We start from the raw sequence: 15,895 nt of genomic DNA on the forward strand, positions 1-15,895 counted from the left end.
TATTCACACTGATACACATACACACTCTTTCTTCACTTGCTTTCAGTTACCCTTTGACACCTCTAGCCATAAAACACATCCACACGGGGGAAGGAGAAGCACAGATAACATTCCAGGAGACACTGTTTTTAAGTTATCCTTGCTTCATTCATTGTAACATCGCCGGAAGAAGAGATCAGTGTATCTCGAAAGCTCGCACAAATAAAAGCATTTCGTTAGCCACAGAACGGTATCATCTATTTATTTTTTGATTATATATATATATATATATATATATATATATATACAGAAAACAGTGGTATATTCTCTATTAAATGATATGTGTAACATTATGTCCCTTTATGACCTATTTTGATCAATGTATCTCATGTGTATCCCTTTATGACCTATTTTTGGTTAATGTATCCCAAAGGTATCCCCACTAAGTGGATGATCGAGTACAGATTTACTATGGGGTCAATGGTTCTGAATATAGGTCATAATATAAGATTTTGGATCACAAATACGAACATGTTGTTATGTGATTTAAGGGTTACTATTGGAATCAGCAGGATAAATCCTGTTTATTTTATTTCATTTGATTATATCAACTTTAGCATCATAATGACATTATGTTAGATGTCTACTTTAATGTCCCTTATATTATTGTTGTATTACTATGTAACGGGTATTCCCCCCCCATCGCAGATATAGTGTGGGGTGCAAGGGAACATACAATGTTACCATAGGTGTGGTGCATTACCTGTTGGCTCGCAGGAGGGCTGAGCTTCCGCCACGGGGAACCTGGGGCAATTATACTAGGGGTACTCACTTACAACGATGCAGCGCCTCCACCTGCGATGGCTCCCACAAGAGGGGGAGTGGTTCCTCGCAGGACAATCACTAATAATCAATACTCACACACAGTGATATATAATAACTGATACTATTTACTTAGGAACATAAGATAACACATATCATGACATGTACCAACATAACCGGTGTCCCTCTCTCGAGGAGACACTTACTGCGACGTCTCGCAGGATGATTCCCCAACACCAGGTGATCCCACCCAGTGTCCAAAGAACTCCACCCAATGTCCCGCACTCTTGCAGAGAGAGGCAATGGGTGACTGCGCAGCCACAATTACACTAAGGGCCCGTTGGTGCACTTAGAACTGTATAGTACCTGCCGAGCACTCCGGTGCTCGGATCAGCAACAACTTCACAAAGGATCAGTCGTAGGATGACGTCATCTGATCCCCGACCGGACTCTTTGCACGCGGACCGCCGAGGGCGATCCCACCCCGGAAACAGTCTCTGAGGACCCCAACTTGGATCCGAACCTCTTAGCAGGAACCGCAGCGTCCGCTGTGTCCCTATCTTATCTACCCTACTGTGACAGGATCCCTAACATAGGACCTATCCCTACAGCACTACGTGACACGTGCTATACTATAGGCCGTCCCTACAGCACAGCAACCTGTAATGGCTTTGGGGGAAACTCCTAGGGGTCTACAGGGGTTAATAACCTGCCCCACTCCCTAACTCTTCCCAGTCCCGACTATTAGACAACTAGTCCCAGCGCCTACAGCAACAAGCTGTAGCTCACTGGATGCTGGCAGCCAACGTGCTGCGCAACAAGGTGCCTGCCTGTCAGACCTCACAGCACTGACAGCCGTGACTCTGACAAGGCAGCACTATACTAAGGGCAGCGTCCCTATCTTGGGCCTCCCTCAGCACTTACCCACTAACCTAGTGGGGAGTTGGGGCCTACCTGGGGTATGGGTACCTATATGGGTGCAGGAGCTGCACTCGCTCCCTTCCTTCCCTCACAGCTCCCTGACTCCAACTTGCAAACCTGAGTGACAGGGTCCTTTAACCTAGGGCAGTCCCTGGCAACACTCACTGTAATGGGGCACTTAGCTACCTCGGGCCCTGGGGGTGCTGGCCTAGTACAGGGAGTCCCTGACTCCCGTACCCTACCTCCTTCCCTGGGCTGCTCCTGTCTCTGACTGACTAGCGTGGGCTCAGCGCGCGAATTGTATCCACTTGTCTGCCTGGAGATCCTAAGCCCTATTGGCTCCCTGGCATCACGTGGGGCGCGCAGAGGCTCCTGGGATCTGTAGTCCCTGCTCAGAGCCCTCCCTGAATGGCTAGGGCTTCGGGGGCTTTCCCTCCACTGTCCTGCGCCTGTGCAAGCTATCGGCGGCTGCCTCAATCTTTCTCTGCCTAGCCTTGGCCTCGCGCGACTTCGCCCTGACTATGGGGCTCTACCTGCGCATGCGCGACCACTGCGCATGCGCGAGCTAAGGGGCAATGGCGGCGCCCTATCCGCCCGGCTCCGAGAGCGCCGGGATCCCCGTGACGCGTGTGCGGCCTTGGCAACCGGCTGCACGCGTCCCCGGCAACCCCCGAGCCGGGACCTGACCGCCCTCTCCCCAGCCATCGCCGGACGGAGCCGCCATTGAACGCAGCGGCACCCTCGATCGGCAGCTGGGTGAGGGGGGTGCTGACGAGCTGGGGAGACATGGCTACATCCTCCCCCTGGTGAAAAATCCAACGTCCCCGCATGGGGAACGACGTCAATCAGCATAAAAGTTATATAATCAAAATGCAGTGCATAGAAAATACAACTTATCATTTCGACTTTACACATCAGGTTACAATGCACTTCACACCAGATAACCGAAACGAGCTGAGACCAACCAAAATAAACTGTCTTTTTTTCCAAAATTGATTGGATCATTTAAATGTGGGCATTGTAAGATTTGTCCTAAAATGAAGAAAGTTAAACATTTCACTGATAAAGAGGTAACACGGAAATATCAGATAAAAACCTTTATGTCATGTCAGACTAACTATGTCATATACCTGCTACAATGCGGATGTAAGAAACAGTATGTGGGGCTTACTAGTAGAGCCTTAAAAATCCGCATTCTAGAACACTTAAGGCTCATTAAGAATTCAGACATGACACATCCGGTCCCAATCCACTTTAATAACTGTCCATTGGGTTCTGTGGACAATTTCAGTTGTTGCGCTATAGAACACATAGTCCTCCCCCCTCGGGGAGGTGATAGAACTAAGCTCCTACATCAAAGGGAGGCGCACTGGATCCACACACTCAATACGTTACAACCCAATGGACTTAATGTGGATTGGGATCTACGATGTTTTCTCTAAGAGATACACTGGCGACACACTTTATTCGAGCTCGGCTAGTCCCACGAATTCGGGTATACCCGGGTGTATTGAGGTTTGTGACTGTTTTCTGCCCGAGTGCATTGAGGTATTTTCTAGGCAGGGATTGAAGCATTTTATTCCCTCTGGCTGCAATACTGCACAGTATATATATATATATACTGCATTACAATTCATGAATTTATGCCATCTGGTAGACACGCGAAGCATTGCAGCCTATTAAATCCTAATCATTATCATTTAACAGATCAGCCGCCCGTCAGCCAGGCACGAACCCAGGCTGGGAAGGCAAACGCAACGGGGCTTGTCAGAGGTGAGGAGCGGCGCATTCCAGGTATCTGCCAGGTACACACTGGGTATTTGCTCGAATAAAGTGTGTCGGTGCAGTATATATTTAGGAGTGTCATATGTGGAATGCATATATGTATATATTATAGTCCTCTCTAGAACAGAACGTCTAGTGTGTATTTCTGATCCAGTCTCCGCACTGTCTCTTCCTTTATCCCTACCCTTTTCCCCTCCCTTCCCTCCCCCCCTTTCCCCCCCCTCCACCCCCCCTCCCCCTCCACCCCCCCTCCCCCTCCACGTTGACCCACTTTCCACCCTTGTTTCCCCTTTCTTCCCTTACCTGCCTTCCCTTCATTCACCGGTCTATAAGTCATGGGTTAATAAATGTGTTTAAATTAAAGCATTAGGAAGCCCCTATTTGTATGATTGACTTATAGGTGTATAACCTGGTTTAATGTGAATCTAGTGTTGAGCATATTCAATTTGCAGTGTTGACAACAGCATTTTATTGCATTTATACACCTGGAATGTGCAGCCAAACAGTCTTATCATTTTGCGTATGTCTGAATATGTATTTAAGATGCTCTCCGTGCATAAAATATGTTTAAAGTGAGTTGCACAGACATTAAGACTTTAAATAGCATTGATAGTAGCTAATAGGCATAAAGCACTGAAGGGGTTAAAGTTTTAATGCCGCTTTCGCGGGCTTTTAGGTATTTAAGAGGCTGTCACCACTTCTCCCCACTCCAAGACGAAGCCCTCTGCGTAAGGGTGAAACGCGTTGAGGGGGAGATGCTGGTGTAGCCCTGGTGTGTGTTAATAAAGTTTTTTTGGAACAAGACATCCGGGAGCCTTTCTTCAGACATGCGCAGTTGCGCCGCACTTCTACCCATTCTCTGACCTGCATCTCGGCGGCGGCACGCAGGTGGAAGCGAGGAGAGCGGTCCCACAAACCAAGGAGCAGGTGAGGTTATTCTTTCCCCCTGCACCGGTTGAACTAGAGACTCTGTTCAGCTCTCCCACGCCTACCCCAGTGTCTTTTATCTACTGACCTGCCTCATACCGAAGCGCTTGACAGACTTTCTGCATCTGATATCCTCCCTGTCAGCAGCTCGTGGACCCAGGCTGTTACACTTCCCTGGCACCGTTCCAACACTTTCCCTACTTATTTGCTCGGCATTTTGGGATTAACCCCGTGCATAGCACGTGTGGTTTGAAACACACACACACGTTACAGGGCTACACCAACATGGATACTGCATCTGAACCAGATCCAGACTTTTTATTTAGTTGTTGCAACACTGCCAACCGGTTGCACAGAGCGGAGGCTATTTTTAGTAACACAAAAGAATTGTTTTGTGAGGACACTGCAGACCTCAAGGCACACTTCAACAAGTTGGAGAAATGCTTACTCTCACGGCAACGCACATGGTGGGAAATCACCACTATGGAGAATTACAGTCGCGTCAAGCGCATCCCCAGGGGGTTAAGACATACCAAAACACCCTCCTTTGGCTTTGTGAATGGGGAATTTGAGCAACAATGGTGCCACATTCTCAATGATTGCTCATTCAAGTTAATGGATTTGATCATCAGATTTAAATCTGAAGAAAATAAAATGGTGTCCAAACAAATAGCAGAATTGCAACACCAATTAAAAGCCTTTTCGCACATGGAGAACTTTAAAGAGCTTGATTTGAAAACAGCTAGCAAGCTCAACAAACAAGAAAAAACCATCATGTTAAGTAAACAAGCAAAATTTGAGCGCGATAAGGCAGATTATGAGGTGAATCAAGTGTATATGTGGCTGAAATTACCATCTAGAAGCAAAGGAAAACCCAAAGCGAAGAAACCCCATAAGGAGGGTGGGGGTAATAGATCCACCCTGAAAGGCAACAGGGACAATGATTTAACTTCACATGGTGTGTCTTTTTCACTTTCTGAGAGTGATTTCTACCCATCTTCTGGAGATGAGAAGGCGGGCACCAGTGAGATGATGCATCCAGATCGACCGGCCGGTAAGAAGTCTTCAAAAAACGAGGAAAGACAAGAAGAGGCAGGAGGAAGAACCTACAGTGGGATGCCCTCAAAGAGATTGAAAACTTAAGTATTGAGAACAGCAATGTTATTAACATTTCCAAGTATGAATTGACGCAATCAGAACTGTCCGTTTTACATCTAGGACTATCTTTTGCGCCTAGCACGTCATTTAACCTGTTTACCACAATGGTGGATCTTTTCAAATTCACAAGGAAACTAACCCTGAAACGTTTTTTCTCCACCAGAAGTAATGTGTCCAATACTCTGTTACCCATTTATGATGCTAATACAGTTGTCCCCTTTCCTCTAGGTTTTCAGGATCAATGCAATCAACAGGACCTTAGGGATCTCTTCATGGAGAATAATACCCTAGATGATCCTGTTGATTTCCTGGGGAGTATAAATTCTGGCCTCAAGAAGAAGTCGGTGTTCTACCCCTCACATATGAGGGGTCAGTACATTGACATCTTCCAGAAGGGCATTGAGAGAGATCTCTCACTCCTAGCCAAAAGTATAGGACCTAGGGGTCTGCAGCGAGACAATCTCACTATGGGCCTCATGCAGTAAGCGTTGATAAGGGATTTATCGCCATTTTATAGGCAAAATTGGGTTTGAGATTCAGTAAGCGCCGATAAGTGCTTGATTTCGCCAGGTTTCGGAGCCGATTATTTTGTTATAGCCAGTCGGCTGCCGATAAGCCTGTTTTCGCCACTGATCGCCACTTTTTTAAATCGGCTGGATTCAACAAAAAAAAACAGCTTATCGGGCCTGATCGGCACTACGAAATTGAGATGTTATGGCCAATTTCTCCCGCCAACTAAAGTTGGCAGTTTGGACGGGAGAACGATCGCTAAGGCTGCCGGAACGGCACTTAGAAAAAAAAAAACTTCTGTACATCAATGGAGTCAATGGAGCGGGGACGTATAACAGTATAGTACTGTTTACGTTTCATTGCTCACAATACAAACGTCATTTGCATTACAGTGTGGGGGCATTCCCTGCATTGTGTCACAGCTGACGTGTATTATTTGCATAACATTATACTTTTACATGTTGTCAGCATTTGCGGGTCACATTACTCATCATGTGATGATGTGCCAAGGGAAAATACTATACTCAACTCTTAAAGGAGAACTTCACATCATATCACACATTTTTATGAACTGAGCGACAATTATTTACATGATGTTACACATGTCACACATGTCACACATACACAGTATATTCATGTTCCTTTACATTACACAATGCTTGTAATGTGTCACGCATCTTTAAACGTTCATGTACATCTAAATTCTCATGTTTACATATACTTTTGGGTCCTCCCTATTTTCATGACGTCACTTATTGGACGCTCAATCACATTGCATGTTTACATTGTAACCGTAGCATTACAAGCACTTCAACCTAACTTATACACACATGTACAGTAATTCAGCATTGGGACACCTTGTTAACTCATTCTATAGCAACTATCCTCATTACACAAATGCATGCATATGCACACGACTATTCATTGTTGTCAACATGTCACAATAACATGCCTAATTACACATGTTACACAAAACTTTTCCCACGTCAATCTCAGCCTTTTTGCCTAATTACATGACTGACTGTTGCGTTCACAAGTGTTACATGCATTGCACATGCAACTATTTATTTGCAAGCAATGTTTCTACAAAGGTTCACGTCACATCATTGCCAAATATCATCATTCCCTGCAGAATACACACAACAAATACTTATAACAAGAACTGCACACAGCTTGCCACAGAAGTACTTTATTATGTTAATGTAACACCTTGCATTTTACTATGTCACCTGACATCATCACATACCTATTTAAAGGACGCCCATTACCTGCTCATTCACAGCTACTCATTTCAAAATGTTGAGATTGTTTAGGAGACGGAGGAACATTCTTTTCTATGACATGCTTGATGATGAAGAGAATCATATAGGGCAAGGGAGGGACACACCGAGGGACAGTGACAGGGACAGTCACGCAGATACGACAGAGACAGGGAGAGGGACAGGAGATCAGAGGAGAAGACAGAGGAGACAAGTTGTGCCTCGTCCGCGTCTGTACAGGGAGAGAACCCTGTTAGATGGGATGAGTGAGGAGGAGATTGTAAGTCGCTATCGTTTGAGTTCAGCAGCAATCTTAGCTCTTTATCAGGAGATAAGGGGAGATTTAGATTTTTTCACAGCCAGAGGTCGTGCAGTCCCTGGGCTTGTTAAAATGCTGTGCTCATTACATTATCTTGCTTCCGCGTCATACCAGACAACTGTGGGCATAGTGGGCGGGGTCTCGCAATCTACATTCTCGCGGGCCTTGACCCAGTTTCTCTATGCACTCAATAGACGCGCTAGGAATTATATTCATTTTCCTACAGAGGCGACAGAGTGGCTGGAAGTCAGGACTGGCTTTTATAATATAGCAGGGATACCATGTGTGCTGGGTGCAATCGATTGCACACATGTTGCTTTGATTGCACCTAGTCAGAGTGAGCATGTGTACCGCAATCGTAAGCACTACCATTCACTCAATGTACAGGTGGTATGTGATGCGACGATGAGGATAATGCATGTGGTACCCAAATTCCCTGGTTCCAGTCACGATTCCTCCATCCTGAGGAACTCTTCAGTCTTCCATGCGTTCGAAGAGGGACATTTTGAACATGGTTGGCTGCTAGGTGAGTACACATTTACATGTTCTAACACAAAACACATTTTTATTTAGGAATGTTGGCATTGTACAATTTGATCACTAATGTCAGCTTATGTGTGCTCCATTCATTATAGGTGACTCAGGATACGGAATTAGGCCGTGGCTCTTGACTCCGGTGCTAAACCCTCAAACTGAAGCAGAGGACAGGTACAATGCAGCCCATATATCTACAAGATCTGTTATATAGAGGACATTTGGCCTACTCAAGACCAGATTTAGGTGTCTGGACAGAACTGGTGGGGCTCTTCTATACAAGCCTCAAAAAGTGTCTGATATTATCCTTGCCTGTTGCATTTTGCACAATGTTGCACTGAGGCACAATGTACAGTCAGACCTAGCTGAGCCTGTGGTAGACGAGCATCCCACCCATGTAGCTGCTGAAAATGAACAAACAGCCAGTGGTGGCCAGACACGCCAGAATCTCATCAATTCATTTTTTTCTTGTAAGTAAAAACATATATGTTCCAAGTTCTACTTTTATACTTACATTATGTTATCTTAACAATAATGTTTTTTTATATACCCTTCTGGTAGGACACAGATGAATATGGGTTGCACACCTTTCTTCTCTCTGCTGTGTGCACAAAGGGATGTGGCACCGGTATGTTATTGTTGCACAGGTTATATAATCCCTCTTCAATTGTACTTTAGTTGTGTGTATGTGAATAAAACTGGGGTAACAAAGCACTAATATTTTAGCATTGTGTTGTTCCTTATGCTAACACAATACACATATTATGCCCATACTCATTCATGCTTCTAGTATGCTTACATACAATGTTATTGGTGCAGTGTAACATGTACATCCATATGATGTGTACACCAGCCTGATTTACATTTTGAATGTCATGAAATATACATGGTGTTGCACATTTAACACCAAATACACACTTTGCTGTGTTGTTTACGGTACTGAAGATGGCATGTCAATGTTTGCAATTTATATATTGTTCCTTTGCATTATAGGTATATCTCCAGTATGACTGATCATGGTATGTATATTTGCTGACATCTCTCATAAGATGTGCCTACATCAATCTTCCTATAATTATTTGAAGTCAAAACCCAACATATTGGTTTAAACACAAATGTTACATATATGTACTTTCTGTATCATGTATATGCATTTAGCTACTCTTGAGCTTTCATGTGCATTGTATTAGAAAATGATTACTCCCATTTCATCACATTTTATGTATGTTTCCTTATAAATTCCATTAATGTAATATAGAGGTGTTTGGAGACAAGGGGATAACTGTAGTTATTTCTTTACTTACGGGAGATCATTCATCACGGATGAAATTGACTGATCATAAAACTCCATGCATGAATGCCTGCAATCACAACAATGCGTACTACATCTTATATTTAGCAATGTTGGTGTTTTGTAATGCTAGGAATTAATAGTCAACATTAATTTAAATTTGTGACATGTGTATGTATAAGTCACACGTGTGTGGATGTGTCCTACATGTACCAAGTGTTAAACTGTTAACAGAGAAGACAAATTTGTCGCTAATGTTACTGTCATTTAGCATTTATAATTTACCAATATGACAATGTTGGTAATATTTTTGCAATATAAATCACGTCACTTCATCATTATCATGATGATAATTATCAAGTATTGTCACAATTGTAACGTCAATCACGTGCACATTAGCATAGACACACTTTGTAAGACAACTGTTTGTGTCTGTATCAATTTGTGTAGGATCCATGTATAACACCGACAAATGATAACAGCAGCTTTATTATGGTAGCTTATATCATCATATTGACTATACTATGTATTTTTAGAACGTTTAATAAACACTGTAAACTATAGTTAGTTAGGTTAATGAAATATACACAGAAACGTACTTCATTACATGATGTTGATGTCATAATCAGAACATCATGCATTGTAGTGGACCACAACATCTGGCCAATAACATTATTTGCTACAGTCCCAAACCATTTTATCAACATACCCATGTAACAAGAGATTTTTAACAAGAAATGGCTAGTTGGTTGTAAGTGTCCTTTACATTGGGAGAAGGAGTGGCTCAGTGAGTAAAGACACACACTGGCACTGAGATTTTGAAGCAGGGGAGTCTGGTTCAATTCCCGGTGTCGGCTCCTTGTGACCTTGGGCAAGTCACTTTATCTCCCTGTGCCTCAGGCGGCAAAAAATACATTGTAAGTTCCACGGGCCAGGGACCTCAGCCTGAAAAATGTGTCTGTAAAGCGCTGTGTACAACTAGCAGCGCTATACATGAACATGCTCATATTATAATTATTCTTATTCTTATTATTATTGTTACATAGTTTCGACAGTCATACGTTCCATTACACAATAGAATACACAAATGTGTTAGCAGAGTGGGAATGGTTGTTATATATAAAACACACCATGCCATAAAATGATAGTAGTCATTAAAGAACACTCAATAAAAATTCATGAGGCACTATTTTGCAACATCATTATGTTAATTAAGTGCTTATGCAATATAGGCATAAGGGTATCACATTTTTTATTGTTTGTTAATAAGCGCTGCAAGCAATATAAAATTAGTTCCATAGTAGTCGGTGGCTCCTCCTCACAATCATCTCATATAAAGGTAGACTCTTCTGAAATCATACATTGATCCGATTGTATCTTCCCCGACATCTCTGAAATACAGCAAACACATGATGGTCAAATATGGCACCTTACTATATATGTATCCGTGACAACGCATTACACAGCTCTATATGATTGTGTACATACACACGTCACTCACTTATATGTTAGAAGTACAAGTGTACATCAGTATGTAATGTTTCTTTAAATTTGTAGCAGGCATAACTATGTATATGATGTGAACGTTGCCTGTATACTGAAAAATGTGCGCGCACATCTTAGTGTGCGCACGCACTTCAGGCTTGGCTGCACTAACTGTTAGCGCATGCGCAAAACAAAGCGTACGTTGTGCGTTCAATACATCTTGAAAATACCATTAAACATAAAATCTTTATTTCAAATACAATGAATACGAAACTACATTCGTTCTAAACGAGTACATCTGTATTCTTTTGAAACAGACGTGTTTGGACAGAAAGGACGGCCGATAACACAATGCGCAAATGCAATACGTGTGACGTCATGTTAAACCAGCGTGAAACGCACACTAACACTCCTCCCACTCAATTAACATTCGGCTAACGCCCAGTTTACGGCTACAAACACTGAGCCGCACACATGACACACTGCAGTTACCGTTACTATAACAAAACATGACAGCCAATAGGCTTTGAGGCGCGCACGTCGCTTGGGGGCGGGACTTACATCCGTAATCCTTTTTAAGGACGCCTTGGGCCATGACAAGGGTCCCACGTCATACGTGGTGGACCCGCTTTTAAATGTTGCATGATAACAAAACAGGTATGTGTTAGAGTTATGTTAAAATGTTGCTAATATGGTTAAAGGGATAGGAAAGTACGTATATTTATTCCGTCAGCAATGTGTACTACTCTTTCAGGTTATACTATATTGTATTCGGCAACAATTTCTTTGTGATCGCTACATGTTATGCAGTCTGCAATGTTACGCTGTATCCACGCATTGAAAGGGAAAATGGTGGTTAAAAAAAAAAAAAAAAAAAAAACATTTAAACACACAGTCAACGCATAACGGTTGTTATATTTACCATTCTTCTAGAATTAACTCTTCGTCTGGCTGCAACTGCTCGCTCCAGAAATGCAAGGCATTTTCATCCACGCTTGACCCACCCGCTGAATCCAGTATGACACACATCTCCTCCATGAAGCGCTCATAGGAATCGCCACTGCTTTCTTCAAACAATTGGTCGGGAGGTAGGTTCATTTCTTCGGTTTCCCATTCCAATGCATTTTCAGCTGAAAGGCTTGGTACATAATCATAGTAGTTTTGTTGTTGTACAATGTGGGTTTCAGGAATGGAGGGTGCAGATATTGCAGCAGGTATCGATTCACACGGAACAGTAGTAGCGGATCCATTGCTATTGGCATTAGGAATAAATATGCCTTTCACAACAATATATGTGCCCTCTTTCAGGGTAAAATGCTTTTCCTTTGCAATCTTCCAGAAACCATAGGTGTGTTCTAGCTTATCCTGCACACGTTCAAAAAAGTCATTAGTTGATAAAGTGAATCTTATTGAGGAATTAAAATTCCGCGCATGCCTACGGTCTTGGTAATAAGGATATTTAGCTCGAATCAAATCATAGATTTGGCGTGTTCTTGCTTTGTGTCCGCGACTGTTCAAAATTGCTTCTGAAACCATGTACTTATAACCTAAGAGGGGATTCATATGGTTAACGAATTCATCAGCCATGTCAGAGTAGCACAAAAGATGTGTGCAGTTCTGTCTTCTTTGCTCATCAAAATGATTCTGCTCAATGGCTAACAAATTCCTGTGTTTCGTTTTCAAGGTCAACAAAAGTAACTACTTTTACTCCTTATTTCAAACGCCATTTGGATATGTCCTTTTAATTGATTTAACTTTTGTGGTTAGTGATAGGCGAATGTGGGAAAAACATGTATCATTTTTTTATCTCGTTTGTGAAAACATTCCTACACTTATTTCAGTAACATTGAGTTTTCTAGAAAAATAACAAAGAGCACTGTGTGAAAATAGTGCTTAGACAGCCATATCAGTAAATACACACACCTGCAAAATGAAATGTTTTTTTCCCACATATATTTGTGTGTATTTGAAAGTCTGGTTAACTACCTGTCTGCATGAGTTTAAATACGTGTGTATCTATATATATATAAATATATCTCTCTCATAAAAATATATATATATATATAAAGTGTATATTGTACTATATGTATAGTGTGTGTGTGTGTGTGTGTGTGTGTGTGTGTGTATATATGTATATGTATATATATATATATATATATATATATATATATATATATATATATATATATATATATATATATATATATAATGTATCTTTTTTTTTTTTTTATATATATTGCAGGAGTACACACAACATATTGATGGCAGTAAGTAGGCCTTGTATGAAACCTATTTAAATGGTGATAAACATGAGTGAATTAAGTAATAAACATTTGTTTGCACCCAATAATGTTAGAGGCTCACACTTAGTATAGTTGTCAAACATTAGGCCTGTATTATTAAAATAGTGTGTTTTCACAAGGAAGCATGAAGTGTATGTTTTTTGTAAATACATCTATACCAGTTTAGATAGTACTATATATACACACACACACACACACACACAGTGTGTGTCTGTGTGTGTGTGCATATATCAATACATACTACATATATTTTAGTATAAATTCAGAGATGTTCTTGAAACAAGAACACATAAATGATTAAAGGACAACATTACAATGGCCACCAAAGGTAAGTAATATTTAACACAAAATCCTGCTGTACACGTATAAGAAAGATGTTTGCAGTTAAATAGGTGCTTTTATAATTGCATGAAAATAATATGCACATGCAATGATTACATCAATTAACACACCCAAATGCAATGTTTTGCTGCAAAGTCAATGGCAGCTTCTCTAAACTTAGCAACTGGCTCCTGGTGGACCATTACTGAACAGACGATTAATACATCAATATTTATAACACTATTCATTAATTAGGAGTGTTAACATTTCCAAAACTTCACGTGTACAAGAACATACTTGAAAGTTTGGAAACAACACAGTCTTCAGCATACATACAATAGTAATTAGATAATCTGAAGTCAACAAAACAAGGCCAAAGACATATTTTGTGAATTTTAAAATTTATTTTTTTTGTTCCTTTTGCGAGCGAGTAACAGGCCTGCTTGTTGTCTCTTGAATTTTCCTTTTTCTTTTGCCACCAACTTTAGGCACAACAGAGCCACTTTGAGTGGCCTCTGGCACTTCACGGGCAGGGCTTGTGGCCAGTGACTCACCTACAGGGCTTTTGGGCAGTGATTCACCTACAGGGCTTTTGGGCAGTGACTCACCTACAGGGCTTTTGGGTAGTGACTGTTCACCTACAGGGCTTTTGGCCAGTGACTCACCTACAAGGCTTTTGGGCAGTGATTCACCTACAGGGCTTTTGGGCAGCGATTCACCTACAGGGCTTTTGGGCAGCGATTCACCTACAGGGCTTTTGGGCAGTGACTCACCTACAGGGCTTTTGGGTACTGACTGTTCACGGACAGGGCTTGTGCCCACTGACACATGTGAGCAAGTTGGTAGACACTGCACAAGTGATGGTTGGTCTGTTTCATGTGTGTCTTGTTTTGTTTTTGTCGCCTCCTTTGTAGGTGTCTGCTGCTGAATTTGTACAGATGGCAGCGGTAGGATGTCATCAGAAACCTGCACAGCAATGTCTGCTACTTGACCGGTAACATTTGGGCCTGGTGAATGAATATCAGATGAATGTGGTGAAAACTGACCTGCATGAACAGATCCTGCCTGTGAGGTGTTGAATTGTGGTACATTAGTCATTCTCCAGTAATTAGCTTGTGTTTGCTGAACAACTAATGCTTCGAATGAGGTGTTGATTTTTTGCAACTGTTTAGGCACTTCAATGAAGACTCTGTGGAGATGTGCCAATTGTGAAACTGTTTCTTCCTGCAGTGCAATCATCCTTTCCAGCACTGTCATCAGGTCAGAATGGCGACGATTTTCTGCTTCCACAATTTTTCCCTCAGAAGCTACAATTGCATCATATGTGGTATTTGCTGGACGTTTTGGCGGTAAAACAGTTTCAATTGGAACCTCTTCATGGTCACTTGCTTGTATTTGTGTGTCTATGGCGGCGGCGGCGGCATCATCATCATCATCATCATCATCATCATAATCCTCTTCATCATGTTCTACAAATAAATGTACACATTATTAAATGGCATGTTAATCTCTGCTGTGTTACTATGTAATTCTACTGTGTCAAAAGAAACAACTAACATGTTTCCATACGTTTTATAACCTCACATTAAAAACTACCTTGACTTAAGAATAATGTTTGGACTCAGTATGAAATATGAGTGAATGAAAACTTGCTGTAAACTCACAACTCCTACATGATAGTTAACATCACTAACACAATACATGTTGCCTTACACTTCATTTTCACATACACTAAGTAATCGTATTTAAAGAACATGTGCAAAACAATTAATGAACATGACAACATAACATATAGAAGAGCACATATTATATGGCCACCAACTGATACACTCACCTTCTAGGTGTGTTGAGCTGGCTGACCCAGGTGAAGACACTTGTTCCCTCTCAGGTGACACATGTCCTTCAGGGGCAACTATATATAACAATAACATAAGTTTTACATTTACATGTGTAAATATTGAACAAACAGTTATTGTATGTTCTGTATTTATGAGTACGTAACAGCATCAGTTCCTTAACCCAAAATGTGTGTGTGAAAGTGAACATAAATAGTTGTAATAACAATGTACATGCCTGTGTACTTAGAACTTTTGAGTTCCCTAACATAAAACATACTATGTTTCTGCAGTAATGCGTGAGGATAAATAGATAAAATTTGAACATTAAAATCATATGTTGTGTAGTGATATCAGTATCATAATGTACATAACTATCATGAGATGACCATCCACAATGGTTATCATGAAGGTGGTCATATTGCAAAAAGTGTTGTTTTTGGTTG

The 15,895-nt window shown here is 41.6% G+C and overlaps 1 protein-coding gene across 1 annotated transcript; it reads right to left on the bottom strand.

The window, feature by feature from the left end:
- Window positions 1-13,907: 13,907 nt before the first annotated feature.
- Window positions 13,908-15,622, bottom strand: LOC142469354 (uncharacterized). The gene is made up of 2 exons (XM_075576264.1): window positions 15,449-15,622; window positions 13,908-15,083 (listed from the first exon to the last, which is right to left on the bottom strand). Exons 1-2 carry the CDS (start codon window positions 15,543-15,545, stop codon window positions 14,017-14,019), a joined length of 1,164 nt encoding a protein of 387 aa, XP_075432379.1. The 5' UTR covers window positions 15,546-15,622; the 3' UTR covers window positions 13,908-14,016.
- Between the last annotated feature and the right edge of the window lie 273 nt (window positions 15,623-15,895).

Source organism: Ascaphus truei, chromosome 1 (assembly GCF_040206685.1).
Source record: "Ascaphus truei isolate aAscTru1 chromosome 1, aAscTru1.hap1, whole genome shotgun sequence".
In the NCBI taxonomy this organism is placed as follows: Eukaryota; Metazoa; Chordata; class Amphibia; order Anura; family Ascaphidae; genus Ascaphus; species Ascaphus truei.

What these genes read in the sequence shown, in the direction of transcription:
- LOC142469354 (XM_075576264.1), bottom strand. Translation starts at nt 15,545, where the DNA reads ATGTTATTGTTATATATAGTTGCCCCTGAAGGACATGTGTCACCTGAG. An exon ending in CAGCTCAACACACCTAGAAG is followed by an intron (nt 15,084 to 15,448) that starts GTGAGTGTATCA and finishes ATTTATTTGTAG; the next exon opens with AACATGATGAAGAGGATTAT.